Here is a 27,004-nt window from a genome sequence, read left to right as displayed (position 1 = left end):
AAACAACAGCTGTTTTGTAGGGAGAAGGTTCTCTTAAGAAAAATTTCCATTTATTAGGTTTTTCTGCTATACAGTCTGTGTTGCAGGAGCTATATATTAGCCACTGGGGATGAAAGGGAAAAAAATTAACATCTTCAACATAATCCTGGAAAGTAAGTACTCAGACCTAATCAGACTGATATTTAGGGTAAAAGTGCACTCATCACAGCCTGAAAAAGCAGCAACGAATGTTGTAGCTAAAGATTCTTGTGAAACACCACAGTTTAAGAGAGCCACTCATCTTTTCAATATCATGCATGAGTAGCTAACAATAGCTGTATTGTCTTCATTTGCCGAGAGTCTCTACTTCTTGTTCCTTGAGAAGAGCACTCAATACATTATTTCAAATATACACCTATGTGAAGTGACACACCTGTATCACATTCCTGCAGGAAGTCTCCCTCCTTTTGCTCTTCAAGTCTGAGTAAGATCCTGCAGTTTTTTCAAACAGCTCTAAGTACCACAATGTCACCCTCTACAGAGTTCACACCATTATTTGCAGTAGTTTCAGATTTAAATCTTCCCAGATACTGAATATAGAGAAATCCATAAACTCTAGCCATATTTTACTTCTTTACACAGACAGGACCCAATCTGTACTCCAGACTTCCAGACCAAGTCTGAGGCCAGCTCAGGACTCAACTACATCCACCCTTCTAGCACAGTTAGCTCTTCCATGGAGACAGTCACACATTTCCACTTCTGCAAGATGGGTTACACAACTCTAAAGCAAAAAATTAGTACAAAATCTTTATTAATTGCTAATCACTCAGTAGATAGAAACAAGAATTTAAATATTTTAGTTATTTTGTTCTTCAAGGCATTATTATCCCAAAAGTTGAAGAAAACCAGGCTGAAGAAGGAAAGCCCAAGTAAAGCAAACACAATTGACAGTCCCAGCAGGGCACCCACGAGCACACAATGGAACAGCAGCAGCCCCTGGTGGCACCTGGATCCTGCCTCAGCCATGGAGATCTCCAGCCACTACTGGCTTGAAAATAATCCTGCCTGCAGAGTCCTGTTCTCCTTAATATATTAAATTTTCCCTTAAGTTTTTTGAAAGCATATTTATTCTTCCAGAAGTAAAATTCAGGCAAGAGCTGCCCAACAGCTGGGAAATAGGAAACCAAACAGGAACTGTACCCTGCTAAAAAGCAATGAATGACAGGATTCTGAACACCCATTTATTGGGCAATAACAGGAGAAACAGAAATATGATGCTGTCTTCCCAGCCTGACTACCCATGCAGCAAAAAGCCCACCAAGACAATAGTATTGGTTTATCATTATATCCACTTCTGCTCCCTTACAGGTGCTACATGAAAACCACACAAGTATCATCCTCTGCAGTTTACATGGGCTATTACTTCATCTCAAGCTGGAACTCAATGGACTGAATTCACTGCAGCAGGAACTGCAGCTTTTTACCTCAGTTTCTTTGAGAACTGCAGTTTCTTCTCTCCCTGCATGATCCTACTGCTATTTTTCCAGATAATCCAATCACTACACTCCATCCAACTCTGAAGTGAGTGGGCAGAGCAGCAATATCCTTCAGTGAAGGATTCTAAACTTGAGTTAATTTCCCACCTCTGACCCCAAGAAAGGCAGTTTAAGCTCAGACATCTTCCAAAAGGCCAATTACACAAGGATCAGAGCTATTCAAGTGATCACACATGCACAAAAACCCAACAAGAGAAGATGGATCTGTACTGGGCAAGGAAAATCACACACACTGAGTAAGGTGAAGGAGACCTTGAAACATCTTACCTCTAACTTGGCTATTTTTATTACATTATAAACAAGAGACTTCCCCAAGGCTACACAAAAAATAACATTCTGGAGTCAATTAAAACAAAAAACCAAACAAAATACAAAACCAGCACCAGATTTGTATACATTGTATATAGCCCTATAACCATGGTAGCTTAAAAGTTTACTGCACACAAATCATAGAACCAGGGTTTTTTAGAATAGAATTTCACGTTTATTGTTCACATTTGAAATACTTTGGTTCCTGACTGAACCACTGAAAGTCCTAATGGATCTGTAAACTGAGTATCACTAGAAAACAATTTAAAATGCCATGTAAAATAATATTTATGTATGCATGTGTTTCATTTCATGGTTTCTCAGCATGACCACTTGTTCTATTTACAAATATATAAAGATTTGCACTTGAAATGATTGAGATATCAAAGAGGTATTTTCAAATCACACAATAAATATAGAACCTGTTTTGTTAAAAATCTACAGTATACTGTACATTCAAGTTGAGGCAAAAAAGGATTTAATGCCAGTTACACTTGGGACATAAATGAATGTTTCCAATAATTAAACAATTTCTAAAAGTGCTATCTCTGCCTGTGATGAAAGCTAACATTAAGATCCAGTATTTCATTACAGTCAAAGTTTCAGACCATTGCTTTATTCACAGAACTAGAGCTTCTGTTACTAGAAAAATATCAAAGCTTTTATATATTCTTAAATTTTCTTTCAAGACTTGCAAGAAAGAGGCAAAAAATGATCTAAAAAATAAAAGCCATGTGCACACACACCACGATTCAGATCACCACATAATCCTCCAGAAGAATGATCAAACTCACAGCATTCTGTTTCATTTAGAATGAGAAGTTTATGAACAAGTCTCTAACAAAAATCCCAGCAGGCAACCCTAGAAGTCTAAGGCAGCTGTTCCATGTGCAAGTTTCTACATAGAGTGTCGAGTCCAGAGTCTTCCCATGTCTTTGTGCATTCTTCAGTTTCTTCTTTGCCATCACTTCCCACCCACAGATTTGGCAAGTAATCTGCAGCAGGTTTTTCTGATGCAACACTGGAAGCAGAAAAAGAAGTTACAATGCAAATAAATAATGTTTTGAATGGAAACAGTATTGCTTTTATGATATAATGTTCAATAGCCTTGGTTATATACCAAGCATAAGCTTTAGATGACGCTGTGCTCCCCATGGAGTTCAGCACTCTACAAACCAGCCACAACATTGTTTCACAAACCTGTTTTGGGTAATGTACTGGGATATCTGGCAAGGCTCTGGTGAAGCAGTAGTACTCAACACAGAGGGAGGTCTCTTTTGCTGAGATGCAGATCTCACTAAACGAAGGTCTGTGTCAGCACCTAGGAGAGACACACATCACTTAAACTGCAGCCCACTGGAAATAAGCAAGTCCTTCAAGGGTTTGTGTCCTCTGCTTTAAAGAAAAAAACAAAAAACCCACAAAGACCTTAAAGAAGACCTATAATAAAACTGTCACTGATATAGATCTGGGATAACATTTTTAAAGTATCTGTAATGCTATTGAATCAAGTTATGTTAAAATTAGGACTCTAAATTTGAAAATGCAGCATTTGCATATATAGCTACCACTGAAGGTAGTCATATGAAGTCACTCAAGTGTAATTTCTCACTTTACAATTAATAAAGCTTTTTTATTCCTTAAGTAAAGACCTCTCCAGCATGCACAGACATAACACCAACATGAAACCTGCAAACTTGTCAGAATATAGACAACAAAACCAAAATGAAGTTAGATGGTTAGTTTCATGTAAACAGTAAGACATCACTCAAGTCAATGGAAAGACATGGCAAACTTAGCAGGGCCACATCAATCCCTTCTCACATTTATATTTCAAAGTTTTTATATGAAGTGGAAAACCAGAATTATTACATGTTCTTCAGTATTTATGAAAGCACCTGAAAGTTACGTGCTGTGCTGTCAGGTATTTGATATTCACCAGATTGTTTCACAAATATAAATTCATTACATAAGTAGTTATGAGGAAGGGAGTTACAATTCCTTTTTGCAAAGGAAATTTTGAACCATCAGTTGCCCTGATATGTGGAGGCATACAGATGCATGGTAAAATTTTTTTTTGAGACCTTTTGGTTTTTCAATTGTTTTGTTCATAGTTGTGACTTCTTGAAAGGAAGAGAAAGAAACTGTGCAAGAACATAATCTGAACCAAATACTTGCTTCTTAAGAAGGCACTTGGAGTTGTTGAATTTTCAGACTTGCAATCAGCAGTCATACTTAAGAACTGGTGCTTCAGCCATGCTCCTCTATCTTCTTCAAATGCCTTTCTCTAAGAAAAGAAATGACAGTTTACACTTATGACCACAGGAAAAAACCTAGCCCACATTAAATTGATGCTATTCTATTTTAGAAAGCTAAAGTTGTAGCATGTCCATGTCACCAAGGAGAGCCAGCAGATTAACACAGCAAATACTGTCTGAGAGCAAGCTCTTAGCCCAATGAGGATTGGCTGAGGAGGCACTTACAGCCAAATCCCACAGTTTGTTCCACAGAGGTCACAATAATCCTTTCACTTCACTGCTCTACACTCCACTGACACCATCTCCTATGCTCCCTATTCCCCCAGAGCAGCACCACCTCTTGGAGCAGCTCTCATCCAAGGCAGCTACCAGGAACAATTACTTCTTAAACCTTCTAAACAGGGAAAAATTACACTGAAAATGTCCCTGACTGCTTCTGTCTAAAACTGGGGCAAGAAAAACAGGTTGTTTCCCTTTCCAACCCCTCTAAGCACAGAAAAAGAAAATAATGCTTAACAGACATCGTCCAAGAGATCCAACAGCTCTGGAATCAAGCAACAAGCTATTTCATCTCCAAAAACCATCAGTGAAACAGGATGCTCCTATTCTGTGTCAGTAGAAAAACAGAGGAAGCTGAACTCCAACGCAAACTTTCACAAACACCTACAAAGCTCACAGCATTGCTTCTCATGTCATACCTCAGCATTCTGACAAGCTGAAGCATGAGCAGTTATACTTAGGCTGCAATGGAGTCCTAAACATTTCCAGACAAACAATTATTCTGTATTATCACTCACTACTTTTAAAGCTGAATTCAATGTGCAACATGAAATTAACCCACTCACTAAAACGCAAATAAAATTAAATTAGTCATAATTTGTACTTGTTACCATGTGAACTACTGCTATCCCAGTAGCTTACGTAAAATTTGGAGTATTTTATATTCTGGGTCAGACAGGTTGGCCAGTCAGCTCTGTATTCTGTCTCCAACATGGCCACAAGAGATGCTATTTATGAGCACAGTCCCTTTCTGCAGTACATTCCCTCACAGGTTCCCATTCCCAAAAGTCATTTGATTATAGATACTGAAAGGCACCCTCTTGTGCCCCATTTTTATTATCTGTGACTGTGCTGCCCATAAGCTCACAAAAGTGCTTTTTGAACTTGATGGTACACATTGCCTTTACGATCTCCTTCCAAAAAAACCAGAAATCAACTACCTAACTATAAAAAAAACTACCTTTTTGGGTACGTTTTTGATTTAATTTCAAAATTAAGAGTCCCCTCTAGTCCAAGTCTTGAGGGATTTGGTGAACAACAGTAGGGCTTTCATCTGCTCAAACTGAATCCACAGCTTTATAAATTTTAATCACATCCCACTCCAACTTTCTGCTCTGCACATCAAAGCAAGCTGTTCTGTAAGCAATAAAGTCCATTTCTCTTTTCCTGTCATATCTGTACCATCCTAGTTCCACAATCACACCATGATGACCTTTCCCTGGCAAACTTGTAAGCCCCTTCACATTTTTGACCCAAACTATGGGCTAGACAAAAAGGACATGTGCTAGAGCTCATTCACAGACACATCTACCCTGACTGCCAGTACCTGTGCTTACTGCCCAGCTTAACTTCAAAACCAGAATAAATAATGACGCTGTTAAGGGAAGCATAGTAATTACTTGGTGTTTTTGCAAAAAAAATGGTTTTCACGAAATCCTAGAAATCAAGTAGCTTTGAGATTTAACTGAGGCCAAATTTGACTGAAATTTGCACAGGCCTTACTTTTGTAGGAAACCAACCTTTACAAGTATCCAAGGGATTTAGGTAATAAATTTTGGAAGCACTTAAGACATTTCAAAACCTGAAACAAAAAAGGTTTGGTTCCAGTTGCAGAAACTGTATTTTCCAATATACCCAAAAACCTTGGCTTTTTCAATTGCCAAGAGAATGATCTTCCAGAACAACTAAAGATATGTTTTTTACAGTATGGCAATGATCTTTCTCTATAGACATCAGAAACAGATATTGCTGGATGGCTGCACTTTGTCACATAAAAGAAAGACTTGTAATTCATCTTTCATAAGAGCTCCCTTTCCCAATACCTCAAGTCCTAATCTAATAGCAGCTTCTGTAAAACTTTTTCGTTCCTTCTCAAAATTCCTTTTTTGCTCTCGAAACAGCCTCCATTCTTCCTGGAGACGCTCTCTTTCTTCCAACAAATAGCAGTCTTGTAGTAACAGAGTGGTGTCATCATCACAGGTAAGCTGTTGCTGTAGACATAAAGCAACAAAAAACAAATGTTCATTTGGGAGTGACTTAAGAGGTACGGTATTTCCACAGTTTCAGTTTTACCAGAAAAATGGTTGAAATCTAATATGGAAACAATGCATATCAAGTTGGTGGATAGTGGGGGTAGATTTCAGATAGCAATCAAAATGTCCCTGTTCAGACAGCCTCACCTTTGTTTAGCCTCCAAAATTATTCCTACCAGGAGTAAAAAGTCCTTATATTATTAACCAAGCCACTAGCACAGTTATACTCAGACCACCCACTAAGTTGTTTTATTTTAAAAGTACAATCAAGGAATGGAGAAAGGCTCAAAGGCAAGAAGAGTGGAACATTAAATAAAATAAACTTGGATTCAATTAAGAAAAATAAGAAAAAATAAAGCCTACTACCTGTAAGAGCTGTTGCTGAGTTCTGATCATTTCTTTACATTGCTGAATCTCTAACTCCAACTTTCCAGTTTCTAGCTCATGGTCTTCTCTTGAAATGACATCTTTTTCATTCAAAGCTCCTGAATGTCCACGTGACACTATGGGAGAAAAAAAGCATCTTTAAAGCAAGTTGTAAAAACCCCAACACCTCATATCAGAGACACCTTGGAAAAGCAAAAGGTTTTGGACTCTTTGTTTCAGTGGGAAAGACAGATACACAGCGTACTCAAAAGTATTTCTATCAGAGACGAGAGTTCCAAAATTGGTGCTACAAGAGTAATTTGCATCACATCCAGTTCAAAAAAAAAAACAAAAACCATGAAAACATGGCTGTTTCACATTCCCCAAGGTAAACCAACCATCTACACTGCAGTAAGTGCTCCACAAAATCCTCAATTGCTCCAGCAGTCATTTAAAAGAAAAACTCAAGACAACTAAAGATTTTTTTTTCACTGACATGCTGTTAGCCCATTCTTCTGAGCCCATTTTTGAAGGGCTTATGTGTTCATAAAAATATGACAGTAACTATATTTATCACAGATATAAAAAGAAAGCCTTTTCCTTCAAGTCCTGTGAAGGAGAAATGGAGCTAACAAACACTGAATGCATGTTTTCATTCCAGTAAGGGAATGAATTACAGAAATGGTTGTATTTTGTACAATTACACACCGGCTTATTTAGCTCAATGCATGCTAAATCACAATGATTGTCATAAGACAAGTTTTGGTCCCCTAAAGCCAGTACTTAAACATTAAGAGAATCCTGAAGGGCTATACTATGGTCACCCCCTATAAACTAAAAAAAATCTAGAAGATGACTCCAAAAAAAGAGCAAACAATTGTAACACTTTTTCTCATGCTTACTTTTCAGTTAGTAACACCAACTAAAGTATTACAAGAATTCTTTAAATCCTTTCTAGGGTGTAAACATACTCTCAAAGGCCATCTGCTGTTTTATTTGCAAGGGCATGCATGACCTTCTCAATCTTACTCTTGACAGCAAACATCCCTGTGGTAGTAGCTGCATTTACTTGCATGGAAAAATAATACTAGGAAAGAATTTTATATATTTTTAGCTGTCTTAATGCTGTTTAACAGCTGGAAATGAGGAGAGTCCAGCACCATACCATCAGCCGGTTTGTTATAGAATGCCACAAGAAGTCCCAGAGGATGTGGCAAGACTAGGATCTTTAGAGGAAATTATATATTTTGCATCCAATTATTTCAAAGTGACACATCTGCAATACTTTTTCTAAAATGTATTTTATATGTACACATAATGCAGTTGAACACCAACCTTGGTTATCCAGCTTTTCAACGTGATTTTTCAACATTCGCCACTGCTTTCTAATGCTGTTGGTAAGCTGCTCTCGCACAGTTTCACAAGATAATTCCCACATATTCTCTTTGTTTAATTCTCCAATATCTTCCTCCTGGTCTGACAGCACCTGTAGAAGCAGAAATAAGAAGCTGCAAACCATTTCATCCCTCCAAATATGTGTATTTGTTTATATAAATATGTGCATAGATTCAATTTACTGAAGAGAAAGAAAATCCTTAAAGATTTTTCCATCCAGGGAAATTTGACTCTTGGGGAGTTCATCTCCCTGACAGCATAATGCTGAGGAGGCAAGTGAGCAGGCAGATGCCAGAGCCCCATCACAGCTAGCAAGGCTCAGTCACTCACATCTCCAACCCAGACAGGGTCAGAGTGCTGAGTTCTGCTGTCAGACTTAGGCAGCAGCTGCCCCAGTGTGGGGGAAGTCATCCAGTCAAGAACAGTACTCACACCTTATAAAGAAGGTGACAGAGAACCTACATGGCTGTTCTACACAGCCATGGCAGTAAACTCTTCAATAAAAATATCCTGTGTAAAGAAATATTTAAAATCTGGAAACAAACAAACACAGCTCCCTAGGCATCAAATATCCAGTATTTTGCAATACAGAATTACATACCAGTAGCTACTACATTTACATTCATTCAAAGAAGATTTTCAAGCTTTTAATTTACTTACTGGAAAGAATACACTGTATATTGTTCACAGAGAGCAGAATATTTATATTGGATGAATTTCACACAAAGCACACGATGTGCAATCCATTGCAACTCTCAGAAGACATTTACTTTCTTTTTAATAACTATCAAACAACTCCAGCACTATACCAAACTACCATGGAGACTAAATTTTAACTGAAGAATACTTACTGGCCCATCTTCAGATCTTTCTTTAGGTTTTTGTTTCTGTGGTGGAAGAAGTGAAATAATATCTTTCTTCATTTGCTGAAGAACTTTCTTTAGCTCAGTATTTTCCAGTAAAAGCTGTTTTTGGCGTTGTTCATAATCACTTAACAGAACTTTGTACATTTCTTCCTCGTTTCTGGAAGAAATAATCTTACAGTAACAACATACCAGCCCTCATACATGCTTCAATTAATGTTGTTCTAAGACAACTACCTGGCTTCTGTCTTATCAGTCCTCCATGCACCTCTCTTCCCATCAGCTCTACCAACATAATTTAGAACTTCCATAGCTACAAATGAAAAGGATATTTCAAAGTGTGAAACAATATGCAAATAGATAAAGATTTAGATGACATTTCATTTATATGTAGTTATAAAAAGATCATATTACTCAAATATCCCCCTCAAACTTCAGACTCATTAAATCACATGGCCCTGCTTAAAGCAAAAATAACATAGTCAAAGGAAAAAAGGTAAAATTTTTGAGTTCTGAAACTCAGAAGGATATATTCTCATCCTGTCTTTTTGATGCATTTCTTAATGACAATGACACCTTCATTCCTATTTCAATTTTTGTATCAATGTATCAAGTCTATGCTCATTCTGGCAATAATGCCAGTTTTATCTCCTGTTTAGGGTAAGGAACTTAAGATTGTTTCTTAAGGCATTCCTCAAAACTTCTGTCCACATTTGAATAAAAACAAAATCAAAAACCCCCAACCACACCAACAACAGAAACCCAAACCCAATGTAAGACTACAGATTGGTGGTCCAAGCTAGTTAGCTATCAACCAAACAGTAACTAGTTTTAAACCCCTGCTGTTTTTACCTCACTGATACTTGAGCTAGTACTAGCCACCAGAAGTCAAGAATGTTTAAGTTTTGCAGACCTCAGGGCGAAGTTTCTAGAGCTTACTGAAACAATAGCTTAAGATTTTCTGCAGCCAGAATAGGTGATTCTCCCACTGTGTCCTAACCTGGTTTTGCTTAAGCAGAAGGACTTACAGCAAACTAAATAAGCAGAGAACCATCTTGGCAACAACAGGAATAGCTTTCTTCTGGTTTTGTGACCTCAGTGAGCTCACTAAAACATGGCCTACAGCTGGCAAACAGCTGAGTTTGGGGGCAGCAGGTGGGCAAGAGCAAGAGTTCCTTCCACTGGAGATACATTATAGAAATACTTTAAGGGCAGATATATGAACCAAAAGGTACCCTTTTTTTAATACCTAATAACATACCCATTTTGATGGTTACCCATGTATTTATGGTAAATAGCACTGATGAATGTCTTGAACACAATTTTTGGGCAGTACAACATACAAGTACTCATGATAAAGGAGATCTGGTTTCTCCTAATTTCACATAGTACAGGATGGAACATCTGCCTTGTGTTACTTCCTCTCAAACCTCTCATTGCTTGTGCTAACCACAAGCAGAGCATTCTCCAGAGTAAAATCCTATGCAGTGTGCCTTCCTGATGGCAAATGCTTGGAACAATACAGATTTTATGACATTATCCAAAATCTTATGATAGCAACAGTAGCAAGAAAATGGAGGCAAGATGGCTCTGGTATAGGCATTGATTCCTATGGAACCCTAGGAATAAATTTTACTTAGTAAGGGCAAAAAAAAAACCCAAAAAAACCCCTACCTCATTAGGTAAAGATCAGCATTTGGTTTATGCTTGGCAAGGAATCTTTTGGAACACAATGTAGAAAAGTCTTAGGCAGTCAGTTAACGTGAAATATTGCATCTTTTCTTTAACATTCTAATATCCAACTAAAATATGCAAGAGGGCCACATTGCATTTAATGATTAAAATACTTTAAAATGGCTATGGTTAACACACAGAATATGCTAATTTTGCTGTGGTAAAATTCAAAGAGCTACTTACCTAACTTTTTATCCTTTTTATTCATGACTAACTGATGTAAGCGCTCCTTTAATTTGTTATATTCTCTCTCTTTCCTCTTCATATCATGATTGTATTGTGTAGCTCTACTTGAAATTACATTCTGTAACTTCTGAACCTAAAAGCAATGCCACAAAAGCATGTTTCTCCTACTAAAGTATAAACATAAATTTCTTCAAAAAAGCAAAACACATGAGGCAAAACAAAACTCCTTTTAAACTGTTCTTCTGGTGAAAGGAAGTGACAAAAGGAATCAGAAGAGCTCTCCCACCCCACGGATTCTGAACTCAGACTTATCTCAGGAGAGGTAGGTTCTTTTCAGCAGAAACCATATCATAAACAGCAGATTATAATACTATAATTTCTCTGAAGTACAGCTGAATTCATGTTCTGATAAGTAATATAGCCTTTAATGCCTTTATTGAGAGCAGAGAAGGATGTAGCTTTACTTTCAGTAATTCATGTTCAGGATCTAGGTTTACTCCAATCCTAAAGCATGCTTGTTAGGCTTACACTAAAAAATAAACTCCTCTTCCTTGGGGCAGCAGGACATTGAAAGAAACATTATTCCATTTGGTCTACAAGAACATCAAAAGATCATAAAGCAAATTTTTGACATATACTATCAATTCCTACGGTTGTATTGTTTGGGTTTTTTTAATTTTATGATTTAACCTTACAAACACATAGCACATTCAATATTTTAAACTGGAATTCCAGGAAGTTCATTATGAACAGTTAGTACTGTTATTCCCAACTGTATGAACATGTTTATGAACACAGAACATGCACAGAAACTTAGAGGAGCCACATTCACAAAAACACAGGAACCATGTGAAGTACAATGCTAGGGAAGGAGCATAAAGGAAACAAATGCCAAACTAAGAAGTGTCATGGATGTCAAAGTGTTTTCTGATCTTAATTGTTTCAAGATATTTAAGTTTAATGAGATGGCGTTTTTGAGCTGGGTTTCTCTCCACCTCCCTTCTTATTGGTCTTTTTCTCCTCTCTATAATATAATAAGAAAACCCCAAAAGCCTCTATACACAAATGTTTAAGTGACTGAATCCTGTTGCCCCTCCTACTTTTTGATATATCTGAACATTCTAAGCTAAAGTTGTACAGAAAATCCCAGAAAACTGCACATCTGCATTTCTGCATTACTCTCTACTATTGTTGTAACTTGGACCTATCCCCTATAGAACCTATTTATCCATATGCAACATGCCAGTCAACTTAAAGACAACATTTACCAAACAAAAAACCACATTCAAAATGAGCAATTACAAGACTCCGTGCATAAAAAAAAATTCTTCAATATCTATAAATGACTTGTGTTAATGTACAAAACAACTCACTTCATCCTTTTCATTTTTAAGTAACTGGTGCAAATTTCTGTTCTTGCTTTGCAGTTGTCTGTCTCTTTCCTGAAGCCCAACTATTTCCCTTTTAGATAATTCCAACTGTTCCTAGAAAAAGTGTTGATAGTTCAGTATCAATAGGAATTAAAAGCAAAAATTTAAAAAAACCCCAACCAACCAAAACAAACAGGCCATGTTAACCAAACTGCCAAACCACCTCACATGAGATATGGCTTAGTATTTAACAGATTATCTTTTACAGTTAGGACTTTTTCCTTAAGTCAGGATTCTGTAAGCATATCTGTACTGTGAAAGTGAGGTGGATATTAAGCAACCTGGATGAGTTTGGAACTACAGTTTTACTGGACCATTTCTGTTGAATAATTAAGGGTACAATTTACACAGATATACAGACTGTGACCATAACAATGCAAATGGAACATTTCACATATACAGAGAAGGCTAGACAGATGATCTCGTTACAACAGACAATGCAAACTAGCATTTTTAACAGTTTTGTCCATGAATGAGACTCAGACCTAAAATTGGCAGCTTAAATGACAAGGCAAATACAAACTTTTCCTTCCTATGCGTATTGGGGTACAAATGTGTAGATAAGTTTAAGCAACAAGAACTTCTAAACACACCACAGTGAAATACAGGTAACAATAGTGGAAGTCAAGAGGATTGCTGTATGGTAGCTGAAAGAATCTACATGAGGAACTTCACAATCTGACAGCCAATTAGATGCCCTGGGATTCATGCAGTACTAAGATTATTTCCCTCTCTCCCCTTACAGCTATTCATCTAGGGAAAACAACTGGAGTGTTCTAGGACCTAACATTTTACAGTGTTTGTATAAAAATCAGTGCAGTTACAGATTACTTTGAATCTGTAATCAAAATCTTTCTACATGAATGACCAATCTCAGCAAGAGGGCTACTAGGATTTTGAAAATCAACAGCAGTATTTTTCAAGGAGACAGTGCTGACCAGCCCAAGTGAAAAGCAAACCTAAACAAGCACTGAATCGTGCACTGAAATATTTTCTCTTTTTTTATATTTTATTTTCTTGACAGAATTAAGAGAAAGTCTTTTCTAATATGACTGCACGTACAAGTGCACCCAGGAACTTTCAATATATCAGCTACTCCACAGGGACTGGCCTTGAGCATGTGTTTATCCTCTGATAAAATGAAGCTTAGTAACTTGTGGTTTGACAACAGTTTCTGAGCAATTCTTACAAAGAGACTTTGTAGCTGGATGTTTGAGGCACCCAATAACAAAAAAACCACATGGAAAAAGCTAATGATATGGAAAAAGACTAAAAAACCCCACACTAGAAGAGTTATGCATGCTTTTACTTACTACAATTACATTGGGAATTCATCTTGAAGAGCTGGGCATACCCTTTTAAGCAATACTAAGTGATGGGAACTAAAGTGTTTAATGCTTTCACTCTAAGTGTACATTAACACTCCCAATTCAAACAGTCTTCCCCCTTCCTTGATTAAGGAGGCTAAAATTCCATGTAATTAAAAGTTCTCTTGTTAGCTCATAATTCATTAACACCAAGGCATTTTCATTTGGAAAAAAAGACTTCCAAAATCCCCAAAATACACATGAAAATACAACTGTAAATTAGTAGTGGGTAGAAAAAAAAAAACACAAAAAAAGAAGAGCTGCATAATTCTAGTTGAATGATCTTTTTTTTCTACCTTTAACTTAGTATAGCAGTTCTGCAAGTGATCCATATCACTTCCCAGCTTCAGATGCTGTATTTCTATTTCTTCCTGAGCTCGGAGGTTCTTGTGCTGCAGTACAAGCAATTCATTCATACAATTGACCATAGACACTAAATCTAATTCTTTTCCTTTGGACTCCACATAAATGGAGGGAAACCCCATCGTTGTTAATTCCTGGTAAAAGACAAGGGGGGAGAGGGGGGGGAAAATGAGATCAATAACTGGATCAATCTCCCACCATTCTCTAAAAGACAGAAACAGTTTCAGGTGAAATCCTGTAAAAGGGGGAAAACATGACTCTACTTCCCACCAACTTCAGCTTCTGGGCACTGAGGAAGAAGCATTCTTAATTCAGTCAATCTTTTTTACCACAATTGATTGTGTGCAGGTGACAATCCCCAATAAACAAAGATCTGGCTTACCCTATCAATATAGGATATACTCTGTTCAATATTCTCTTCTGTGCAGAAGGCACTGAAAAAGCTGTGCATGCTTTTGGCTGAAGGCAGTGACAAGCGTAGCACTTCTGAGCTCATGCTTGCAGGAGATTTCCTTTCTGAGGTATATGGAAATATATTTTTGCTATCTAAAAGTTAAACATTAAGAAGAAATCAGCTACTATTTTAACACATCACATAAAATCAAACCCTTATGTATTCAAGTTATTATTTACAGAAATTTAGATTCCAGAACTGAGAATTTGATCTAGAATGACATTAAACAATTCCTAAGATACAAATAAAACAGAAACTTCCACTGAAGATTGAGACTCAATAACACTTTAAAGTGTTGTACCATTCAAACTTTACTCATCCACCAAGACAAAACTGAGCACACTTCCTTTTTTATTGACTTGCTACAACACAGGTGAAGAGATGTGCATTCAGTAAAATTCTTATAGAATGTATGGTATTATTATACTTATTAAGTATATGCTGTAATTTACTCTTCCACTAGGCAGAAATAGGCAAGAAAATATTTACTCCTTTAACAAATTTGTAACCAATTTATTAAGCAAAAGAATATAGAACAAGTAAAGAAATCTTTGAAAACACAAGATGCATTGATAGGCATGATTATAAAAAATAAAATGTGACTGCAAGCTCTTAACCTTTCTATACATGTGCAAGCACAGTATTTTACATTAGCATTTCTGTAAGGACTCAATCCAAGGCAAAGCACTGTTTGTATTATTTACCACACTGTTTAACTACTCAAATACGTCATGCACAAAACTCCAGTCTCTCTCTAGCTGCTATAACATTGCTGGTAAAGTCAGGAAATTAACTAAAGTCAGAATATTCCCAGTTTACCTGACGACAGCAGCGGCACAGTAACAGTCCTCCAATCTCCCATAGCAACAGAGACAGGCTGGGTACCTGAGCAACTGGTTCAGCAGCAAAGTATTCAGTACAATTGCTGGCAACGTGTGTTACGTAGGCATCTCCTAAAATAGCAAGAGCATTTCAGATTAACAAAAGCAGCTAATACAGCTAGAAGGTTAAAGAAGGCACAGGAGAATGACTACTGAACTTGAACCACGTGAAATTTTTCTACTTCTTTACACTAAATTTGGAGCACAGTAAGCACAGCAAATAGTATATTGTAAAAAATGATGCATCTATCTATATTTATCCTTAACTGTCTTGTAAGCCATTAACTAAAGCCAAAATGCCATGCACACATGAAAACTAAGACTCATAGATAACTAGTTGTTTCTGTTGATGTACATCATAAAAAACAGAGGAAGACAAATACTTTTTCCTGCCATATATAACCACGAAGCAATTTTATTACTGTAAACTTGCATGAAGTTTTAACATATGTCTGTCCCATTGTTACTTAAAGAGACTTATTACAAAGGCTCCAGAGAGGATATATCAGCAGGGGGCAAAGGAGCTTTTAATAAATATTTAACCATTTAAATTAACTTACACATTTATTAATATTGCCTTTCCCTAGCAAGCTGCTTGCTTCCTTGCAGAAACCCCAAAACTGTTGTAGGAAACAAACAGGAGAAGCCTTGCCCTGCTGGCACAGGCTCAGTACAGCACTGTCCCTCTGGAAACCAAAGGGAAGCCACCCACTCTAAAGAAAGAACAAACTGATTGTCCCCTCACCCCACCTCCACCACACAGAAGGCACATAATAGCATTAGTTATCTCTCACTGCTGGAAACTTTAAATCCAGCTTGGATGCTAAAGATTTGGACAGCACAACCCATCAGCTGTTAGGGGAACAAAGATACTTCAGGGAAACAAACTTTCCACCTGACAGAGAAGAAGGCCCCTTTGTTTCCACCAACACTTTGGAACAAAGTCTAAAGTCTGCTCTAGATGGATTCAGTAGATTTTAGAGCACATGCATGTTCTTCCCTAACCCCCTTGCTAATGTTGGCTTTGGCTAAGCAACTTCTAAATTTATGACACCAAAACCTTGTATTTTTTATCACTGTGGAAAAAATATCATTTGGGTGGGCAAAGAAGGGAAAGGACAGGAGGGAGTGTTTTGTTACCCCTAAGGTCTCTTGAGAACACAGACAGTAAAAATCCTTATCAAATGACAAAGCACAACATACAGTGTCCAAAGAAACACCAAGTTTGTAAGAGATCATACTGGTGAACAGACATGTTACAGAATGCTCAGCACTAAAAAAAAAATTCTAAATAATTAGCCAGCTGGATTAATACATTTTCCCAGGTTCATAAATGTACATGGGGAAAAAAGGTAAACAGTTATTTCTCATGTGTTGTAATTTAGTAGCTCCTGAAAACTTTCAGATCAGAAAGTACACACAAGCCAGCAAGAAAACAGTCAATGAAATTATCTAGTTGCTGTTCTTGGTTTGTTCTACTTTCCCTCTACACTTGATTTATGCATATTTTCAAATTTTTCCCCCCATAAAAGCAAGATGCTCACAAACTAACTAGACAACAGTGCCTTCAAAACAAAATTCAAAGTCAGTAAGTATTAAGAGAACACACTTCTTACATTCTACTTTATTTCTGCTGGATCCATCAGACAGATAAATGCATAAATACAAGAGAAAAAGGCATCAAATAAAGGTACAAGTACATTTTCATTACTGACATCACAACCCTGCAGTCTTATAGCATTTTTCAAAAGATTATTAAGAACCATAAGATACAAATTCCATCAAGGACTGTTGGAAAATCCACAAAAATACTTATTTTAGATATGGTGCTACTTCCAAACAAACTGGCTTTTATTCTTTAACAGACTGCACCCACACTCCCTGCACACACAGTATTATCAGCCCCCAGGTCTCTGCACTGACAGAACTATTCTGACACAGCATCTGCCACCCTAAACAATGTCTGACTGGAAGCAGCACTAACCCAGGTGTAGGAATGCAATGATTCCCTAAATTTGCACCCTGCAAGCCACACACAGACTCATTCAGAGTAGATGCTCCAGCAAGAATACCCTGTGCACAGGGATTTTTTATAGTTAATTCCCTACCAGGTTCAATGACCTGCCCAAAACCCTGTAACCACCCACTGCTCTCTAGAGGTAACTGCCCCAGCTGGGATTGTCACTTCCTCTTCCAAGCAAGGAATTCCTGGAGGTCAAGACACAGATGGATTGTGCAAGAATCTGAGCCTCTGGGACCCAACTTCCAAAGTGTGAATACAAGAGCAGACCAATCTCACTGAAAAAAAGAAATCTTATATACAACAAAAAGACCCAAACACACACCCCACTAAAATCACAGAGGGTTTGATTACACCAAGGAAGTAGTAATCAAACCAAGGCATTTAAGTGCTAGTTGGAACAAGTGAAGTACAAAAACCCCAAGGAACTTTAAAAAAAGCACGGTCATGGTAATAACATACCAGAACTTCTTTGAAAGTCACCTTGGGAATTTTGGACAAAAAAACCCATGTAAGTATTCCCAGAAACATCTAGATAATTCATCAATAAATACAGCTTTCTTTTCAAGAACATGACTAAAGTTCAAAATTAGTATATTTCATAAGTTCAAAGAGGTGAAAAAAGCCATTCATAAAAGCACTGGCTTGTGTTTTGGGGGACAGGAGAGGAACTGACAAATGTGCCAAGATTTAAGACAGAAATCTGATAATTTAAGCCTGAGTGCAGGCCATATAAAAACTTGAAAGTCATAAGCAACAAGAAGTAGAATTATAAACTTAACATAAAAGCACACTTAAATTTTCTAAATATCATGTTTAAACTTGAAAAGGAGCAGTTGTAACTGGGTTTGTAAAACACACTCAAACAACCAGCAGAGAACTGCCACAGGGCTGTGCTGTGATCATATTGCACCATCTGGTCATCCCCAACCCAGACAGGGTGTGACACAAGTGGGAAATGCAGTATCTGCTAACCCAGAAAACTTCTACCCCTGCCAAGGTAGGGAGGATATGGAAAAGCACCTCTGGAGAGGTGCAGTGCCTCAGCAGAAAGTCATCACCAACCAGAAATAATCTACCATTCCTTCTCTGTATATTTCAAATACAACAACTTGTGACATGCATGTGTTTCAACTTGTAAAACTGTGGGGGTACTTAGCATTTACTTGAAGACCAATGTGATTCTTTTCTACCAAAATAATACCAAAGGGAGCTATGGAGCTGCTTAAAGCTTTTACACTTGTCTAAGTGTAATCCACAGATGTCACACAGATGGCTTTTATCTGATAGATAAAGAGACAGAGAACTCCAGGTAAATTTAGGGTGCACTCTAGACATGACACTGAAGGTTTACAAATACATCCCTGATTATGCCATGATATATACTTGCTTCAATTCATGTAAGTGCCACAAAAGTCCCTGCATTTCCTTCCTAGAGTTTTGACATTCATTGCCTCTCTACACAATTCCTAATAACAGTTTATCATTAGCGCTAATATATGTATTATATCCAGTGACAATGGTACAGTAAAAAGAATATCTTCCTCTAAAAATCTATTCATTCTAGTGACCTTTATTTAAAAATGTAATTTTAATGATGGCTCTTGTAATTAAATCTGAGCCTGGATTTTTCTTTCCACATTTACAAAATTGTGGCAATTTAATCATTAATCTATTAGCTTCAAAATGAGGGTGAAGAAATCCCTCAATTTATCCACATTCCATGGAAACTTTAAGTAATATCAGATTCTCAGGTGAATTTCCCAGTATTCCCAGCAGCATAAACAATCAAGTCAAATTACCCAGCCTGTGGGTGTGAAGTCTCCATTCACCCTGAATGCATCATACTCAAAAACCCCAACTACCTTTCTCTCCTCCATTTTACTTAAAAAAACAAACAGGAAAGCAAATTAAAATTACCAAGAGCTTTAAGAAAAGAACTATTCAATCTTCTCAACACATATAATTACACAAGAATATACTCTTACATCTGATAAAATTCAGTGTTCAATGACTGATCTATCATGGTCTTTGCCTCTAACACTCAGGTTACAAGGAATATAATCTGATGTGCTGCCTCAAGATTCAACTCTACATGCTACATACAGAGATGACTGAAATTCTGTTACTTCAATCACTGAAAAATTGAAACACATGGAAACATTTTATCTGGCTCCCAAAGTCCTACCCCATTTTGAACTAACACGATGGATTTCACATTAGCATTTTCCTATCACTAAACAATTACTCTATTGTTAATCTTCAAAACTGCATTTCTCCCTTTGCATTCACAACCCATTTACTATATGTAGCCAGAGCAGAACATTCTGTTACAGACAAGAGAACCTCAGAAACCATCTTCTGCATGTTCTCCTCTTCTCCCTGAGGTCAGCTTGAGCCAAACTTTACAGCTGGCAGTCTCTGCAAGCAGACAACTTTTTAAAAGAAAAGCAAACTGCTGTCTTATTAGTTCCTAAAGTTGGTGAGATATTTACTGGGGAGAGCCAGAACTAGTATTCCAGATATCACAAATTAGGAAACTTACTTGTTTCAGCAGCATGTAACCTGAAAGCTAAATCAGGAATGGAATGCAAGAAGATAACTACATAATTTCTCTAGAGATTACCAGGGAACTCAAGGAATAACTCTCCTGTAAAATCTAGGTTTCTGTTAATCAAAACATGTCACAGAAAAGACTTGACAAACAAATGGGACTGGTGAAGAGTCAGCATACCTCCAGTGGAAGGAAGGAACACTAACCAGTCTGCCACAGTGCTCTGGAAGAAGGAATCATCCAACACACCTGGGCAAGACAGCATAATTGGATTTTCAAAAAGCTTTTCACAATGTTCCCTCCAAAAGCTCTTAAATTAAGGTGTTAAGGAATTTATTAATGATCAATTATAAATGGAAAGGGCAAAGTGTAGGAACAAGTTATAGATGGCTGAGCAAAGTGTATGAAAGTGACAAAGGGAGAAAGATTAGAGTCCCAAAGGGGTCTGTGCAAGCATCTCTCCATAACACATGACATACTCATGTACTACACAGAGTTATTCACAAAAATAAACACAGGCTGAATGACAAACTGCAGAAGGCTGTCCTCAAACTGAACAAATGGATAATAAAAACCAGCAGCTGAAATTCCTTGTTCATAAACACAATGAAAAAGACAACTCTGCCATGCACTTAAACCAACAGGCTCTAGTTAGGCATTATCATGCAGGAAGAGATCCCAGCCCCTATGGCTGGTCTCTGGAAATAGCAGCTCCCAGGCAGTTAGCAGAACCCTGGGGCAGAGGACAGAAGAGAGCACCATAATGTCTCCTCATGAATACTAAGCTTCTACACCTTAAACACCTCACAGAGATATAACCTGCCCTGTAAAAAAGACATAATATACCTAAATATGGTGCAACAAAGATCAAGCAATACATTCGTGCAAGAAACTAACAAGCTGTTACTTTTCAACGAGAAAAGGAAACAGCTGGAGAAACAGGACCAACATACAGAAAACAAATATTCTTTGCTTCTTTTAACACAGCAGTTATAAAGAACGCAATGAAACATTCAGTGCACAAGCTGGGAAATAAGGGCTTTTTCCACATAAAACGCAAACTGTGGACTTGCATCACCATGAGCTGCTGTGAATACTCAATACATAAACTGCCTCCAATGTTTTGAAAAGCCTCCATCAGCATCTATTACATTTTAAAAGACAGATGCAGCCTTCAACTCCAGACTGCAGCATCTTGGGAGGATGCACAGATAAAAGCATTGCTGTACAACCCAACTGTACTTAACAGCTTTTCCTTAGCATCTGCTGCCAGCTTCAGAACCAAGATATTGAGCCCCATGAGCCTGCTGTTACCCTCTCCTGTGATCTTTCCAGTCCAAATTATAACTGATATTGGTATCACAGCTTTCTCCCCCAACTCCCCCAAAAAACAAACCCTAGAAACAACATCTTCCTCCATAAACACCTATAATCTGAAATCCCCATTCATAGTATCAAATAATTTCCTCTAGGTCTCCTTTCCAAGTTCACTACTGAAATTCACCTAATACGTTCACATTACACTTCCAATACTTCGTATTTTAAGCCATTGCCCTGAAATTCCTATCATACCTTGGCAGCCTATGGAGCTCTGTTTAACTATTTCACTCACCACCGCCAGCAGTAGAGCGTTCTACACAATCTGGGGATGCAGGAACACTACAAACTAGTCCCGCATTACGATTTGATCTTCAAATTTAAAGTAGCTTTGCTGCGAATTAATAAAATTAAAAATTAAAAATAAAGCGAAACCTGTACTCCTACATCACGTGAGCCCAGCTCAGCCCGAGCAGCCACAGATTCCCTGACTCAGTAGAAAGCTTTACGGCTCTCACCTCCGAACATCAGCCGCTTGTAGCCTCACAGAGATAGCAAACGCTGGGCCTTACAGCGCCGGGAGCGCCGGCAGCCCCAGCCCCGCCGCGGCTCTCCCGCGTCCCGGGGATCAGCCGGAGCCTGAGAGAACGGAGCACATATCAGCACCCACAACCCGCCCGGGCCGGCGGCTCCTGCGCCCCCGCACGGGGCCCTGCCCGGCCCGGGGCGAGCCCAGCCCACGGGAGCGCCGCAAGCCCCGGGCTCGGCAGCGGAGCCCGGCAGAGCAGCGCCGCTGCCGCTACCTCCGCCCCAGCCGCCGTTACCCGCCGCGCCCAACGCCCCGCCCGCCCGCGCACCCCCCACCTGCTGCGGCCGCAGGGAGGCGGAGGGAAGCGGCTCCCGAGCGAGTCCCGCGGCCGGCACGGCCCCGGCCGGACCCCGCGGGGTTAAACCCGCGCCGCGCTCCGCCCCGCCCCGCCGCCATTGGCCGCGCGGTTGCCGGGAGACCTTGAACGGCACCTGCCGCCCCCCGCGGGCCCAGCGGCGCCTCCGCCACCTGCCCCGGCCCCGCCCGCTGCCAGGCCCGGCTCCTCGGGCGGCGGAAACCCGGCCCCCTGAAACCCGGCCCCCTCGAGCCATCGCTCCCTGCCCGTGTCAAAGGCGTTCTCTCTCTCTGAAAAGCTCTCTTCAGGAGCGGGAAGGTGTGGTGAGGTTTGCCCTGAGCCATCTCCAGGCTCTCAACAAGTCCAGCTCTCAGCCCGAGGGGCAGAGCTGCTCCAGCTCTGAGTCTCTTCGTGCTCTCCTCAGGACCCGCTGTCCTGGGGCTGCACCGTTCTTGTGCTGAGCGCACCGGGGCTGGGTGCAGTGCTCAGGGCAGGCTCTCACGGAGCAGAAAGGGAGAATCCCCTCCCTGACCTGTTGGCCATGGCTCTTGGGATACCGCCCAGGACGGGGCTGGCTTTCTGGGTTGACTCATGTCCACCTTTTCCTCCACAAGAACCCCCAAGTGCTTCTCCACAGCTCCTCTCAATGGGTTCTTCTCCCAGTCCCATGTCACAAAAATGCGTCCCTGTGGAAGACCTGACAGCCTTCTCTGTGGCTGGGAGTGATGCTGAGGGAGGGCTAAGATACTCAGCCTGGCACATGATTTATTCCCCAGAGAACATCAATTAAACTTTCCAATGTTTCACCATTAAACATGTGACGTGTTGCCTTTCAAAATTGGAAGTTTTCATCCTAATGTATTTCTAAGTTAATAAACAACAATTTTCATTATTATCAACCTTAACCTGTTGTGGTATTTTTTTAATTAGTATGAGGTCACCAGAACAGGTCCAATATTCTCTTTACATTTAGTTTTGAGGAGAGCACTTTGTTGGAGGATTCGGTGCAAGTAATCACAAGCATTAAACAAAGCGATCTCAAGGAAAGGAGATTCATCAGAAAATCCAGGACCATAAAAGGGAAATTTTGAGGCATGGGGTGTTCACAAACAACCACCAAAGACGCTCAAAAGACCTCATATTCAAATAAGTTAATGGAATTAATTAACATCTACATATGTATTCAGGAAATGTAATGAATATGTAGTAGAAATGTGATGAATATGCATTAGTTCCACGGATATAACCTGGCCTGTTAGGTTGCTCTTCATGACTGCTTTGAGGAGAAATCCCCATGCATCAAGCACTGCTAATAAACTACCGCCAGCTTTCTAACCTAGTAAATTTATTGGGAGACTTTATTTCCTGGGTTTTGGTGACAGGAAGAGATTGATGATTGTTTTTGCTATTTTTTCTTCAAAAGCTAGGGTGTTATAGACCAGATAAAGACACTAAAAAAAAGGGAAAAAAATACAGAAAAGAGACTTAGAATGCAGTAGACAGAATGACTATTGTGACTGCAAAGACACCACCACAGAGAAATAGCTGTGATTAGGATATAAAATATTTATTTTTAATAGATTGTAGTTACATACATTTTCTTAAATTCAGTTGTCCAGCCAAGTTGGCAAATTTTGCTTATTTTCTGAGTATTTTCAGTATAAGAAAGTGGTAACAGGACACAAGTAGTACCATTAGCATTTTCACTGTTAGAGTCACCATGTAAACAGAACAATGCTCTGTGTCCAACAAGGGATGGAGCTGCAAAAGAAAATGGACCTTGTAGGTTTTCGTGCCACAAACACAGCTGTGATAAACCTCCCTACATCTCTCTCACACTGCTTGCCCTGCTTCCAGATTCTCTTTCATTCAGCATTTCTTGTTTTCAAAAGTCAGGTTAAGAATGGAAAAAAGCTGAGTAAGGTCAAAATCAGCCTTTCAAAAGCAAAAAAAAAATTAACTTTCAGGGGCAAAGTATACTCCTGCTACACATATTGGAAATAAAGCTATTTCTTCCATTTATGAGCAGACCATAACTACCTCTCCAGGCAGGTGGAAAAGAGTAGGGGCAAGTAAGCTGACTATTTCTTGCTGTGTCAGAAGGACACTCTATCAGCTTGCAAAAATACTGATTATTGTTTTGGTTTTTGGCACCTTTGCAAAAGCATAAAATTTTTTTCTAATAACTGGAATTTTTTTTGTGTTATTTGGGTTGTAGGAAATCATTCCTCTCAGTGCAGAAGAAAACTTCCATTTTATCACTCTGGTTAATGCAGACACTTTGGATCTTTATTCTGCAGCCTTGCCACAGGTGCACTCCGAGGAGGAAGCAGACTTACACAGAATATGTTAGTGTTAATGGCAAGGGGGACAACAGACCTTGTTCACAGGAAGGATTAAGCTCCTGGAGCTTTAAAACATAATGCAGGCATGGGTGGTGCCGAATTCCCTTTGTCCATTTGATCTTAGCAGCTGTTCCTGAAGTTGATGCTATTCAAAGGAGAGCTCCCCAAGCACTCTGCTGTGCATCATGGATCAGGTTTGGTTTATGTTTTTTTAAAAGGCTGGCCAGGAAAGGAAAAGTCTTTGTGATATGCATTCAAGCAAAAGAATGAGAAAATTTTACCTTATGAAAAACTGTAGTCCAACACAATCCTTCACTGATAATGCACCAATTTGGTGTAACATAGCCTTTGTAAACTGGGGTGAGAAGTAAAACACAGCTTTCTAAAGTGATTCTTAACAGAGTGACATGAGGAGGATTTTGGTACAGAGAGAGGCTGATATCTTTAGAAGCTTGGGGTCCTAAGGGATACAGTAAAGGATAACATCAACTATTTCCTGTATTCTCTTCAGTAATATCATAAATATCCTGTAGTGGATGTCACGTCTTTGACAACAACCCAAATTTTAAGAGTAACTCCTTTAACAGTTTTTTCCTTCTTTACTTGGTCTTCTTTGAGTCTAATCAACTGAATTATCTGGAGTCTCCTTTTATTTTGCTTTACAATTCAGTTTTAAAATAAACAAACAATTTGTGTTATTTCATAGCTGTTCCACTCCGTCATATAGACTCTTATCCTAAAAATTGATTGTAGCTCAATTTCTTTTATAAACATACTTTATAGAATAAATTATTAGAGAAATCTTGAAGATGTATTTATAATTGCTTCTTTGTAGTTATTTGCTAAGAACTGGGATGAAGAATTATAAAGGGAAGAAAATTAAAGAACTAGAGGAGACTGCTTTATGAAGTGAAATGTACAAAATGCCTCTCAAAACTTAAATTCAAGCTGGATTAAACCATAACATGAACAGTAAAACAACAGGCTCCTACAACTCAGAAGGCGCGGGGCTGATCCACAGTTTGTTTGCATTTCAATTCCAACTCATCTTCTTAAGTACATTCAGAACTGCTGTTTGCTGGAGTGGTTTCTATAGCAGTGTCCTGCTTGATTACCAATCAGCAGGGCTGATGGAGCCTGGGCAAGCAGAAGCTCATTAAAATGTCTGATCCGGTTATGCAATAGACCAGTGGCAGCCTGTGACTCCTTCATTGTCCCTTGGTGTAAGAACTGCATCTCAACAAAGCCCAGCTCCCAGGGCTTTGGTGTCTCTTTGTGGAGATGTGTAAAAATAACCTCATAAGCCAGTCTGTGGGCTGTGCTCTGCTCTGGTAAGCGCTTTAAGGTCTGCTCTCAGCTCCAGCTCACACAGCAGAGCCTCCTGTCATGCAGTGATCTTAAAAGATGTCTCTGGAGCCCATTGGTGGATCCAAAGATGCACAGACCTACAGCAGGTTACAGGACTTTACATTCTTAAGCCCACCTGTGTGATCCATTCCCTCCTCTCCCCCAGTGTCCCACTGCATGAGAGTCCCGTGGCTCAGTGTTTAAAAGACATTCAACTTCAGGCTGAAAGTTTGCTCTGCTCCTGCACTTGGACAGTGAAATTTCAGACTAATCCCTGTTAGGTTAAAAAAAGCAGAGAGAAAGATACCTGTCTTTCCTCAGGAGTTTGACCAAGGACACCAACAGTCACAAAAACATCCACAGATGAGATGGTGTTCTTACCTGTCAGAGTAACAAGTCTTTGTGCCAAGCCAAAGCCATGGAAAACAAACAAAGCTTCAGGAATCCAAGTGGGTGTGACACAAAAAGGATGCTGACTCCACAGAAAAGTAACCACAGCCAAAACCTTTGAACAAGACTGCCTCAGGGCGAGTGACAAGATGCCAACTAAAACATGGACTGCCACTATTTCACTGCTCCTCCCCAAAATTATCTACATAGTTATGCTTTTGCACAGGCCCTGGTTTTTATTGCACCCTCATCTGAGTCAGTTCAGCTCATTAATTCTATTTATTTTAATTTTTTGTTGGGCTAGAGTTCCAGCAGCTTAGCCAGTGAATTGGCTTACAGGGTGTTCCAAATATGCTAGAGCAAGTACAGAACAATCTAGGACAGAAGAAAGAGAAAAGAAAGAGCAGGGAGAGGAATGGGACTCCACAGTTTTAGTGTCAATGAGGCATTAGATGCTAATCCCTTTCAGGGAACCACAACCACACCTTTCTCTTTCTGCAACCCCATTTCTGATTAAAGATGGGAGCAGGTGTTTCCCCCATTTAACTACCTCCACACATGATAAGGGTACCATAGGCACTCAAGTTTTTCTTCCATTTTGGGAGGCAGGCACCAGGTAAGCTTTCATTGAATTTACCCCAAAGACCTTTGGAAGAAGGTAAAACATCAACTGGCTACTATGCCTGCAGGA

General features: G+C 39.1%; 1 protein-coding gene across 3 annotated transcripts; it reads right to left on the bottom strand.

Moving 5' to 3' along the window:
* Positions 1-1,801: 1,801 nt before the first annotated feature.
* Positions 1,802-22,323, bottom strand: SSX2IP (SSX family member 2 interacting protein). 3 transcript variants are annotated; one of them, XM_064720218.1, is made up of 15 exons: positions 22,212-22,323; positions 21,866-21,986; positions 15,395-15,528; positions 14,504-14,667; positions 14,055-14,255; positions 12,335-12,445; positions 10,959-11,094; positions 9,279-9,354; positions 9,030-9,201; positions 8,119-8,269; positions 6,784-6,920; positions 6,208-6,375; positions 4,026-4,134; positions 3,048-3,168; positions 1,802-2,868 (listed from the first exon to the last, which is right to left on the bottom strand). In XM_064720218.1, the coding sequence occupies exons 3-15, from the start codon at positions 15,435-15,437 to the stop codon at positions 2,718-2,720; spliced, it is 1,740 nt and encodes a 579-aa protein (XP_064576288.1). In that variant the 5' UTR covers positions 15,438-15,528; positions 21,866-21,986; positions 22,212-22,323; the 3' UTR covers positions 1,802-2,717. The 3 variants fall into 3 exon arrangements, with proteins under 3 accessions (XP_064576288.1, XP_064576289.1, XP_064576291.1); XM_064720219.1 differs by lacking the exon at positions 21,866-21,986 and having other exon boundaries at positions 22,212-22,301; XM_064720221.1 differs by lacking the exons at positions 21,866-21,986; positions 22,212-22,323 and adding an exon at positions 20,211-20,228.
* Between the last annotated feature and the right edge of the window lie 4,681 nt (positions 22,324-27,004).

The sequence above is a fragment of the Zonotrichia leucophrys genome, chromosome 8 (assembly GCF_028769735.1).
Source record: "Zonotrichia leucophrys gambelii isolate GWCS_2022_RI chromosome 8, RI_Zleu_2.0, whole genome shotgun sequence".
Lineage (NCBI taxonomy): Eukaryota > Metazoa > Chordata > Aves > Passeriformes > Passerellidae > Zonotrichia > Zonotrichia leucophrys.
Note: the sequence above shows the minus strand (reverse complement) of the source record. Positions and strands in the feature narration are given on the sequence as shown.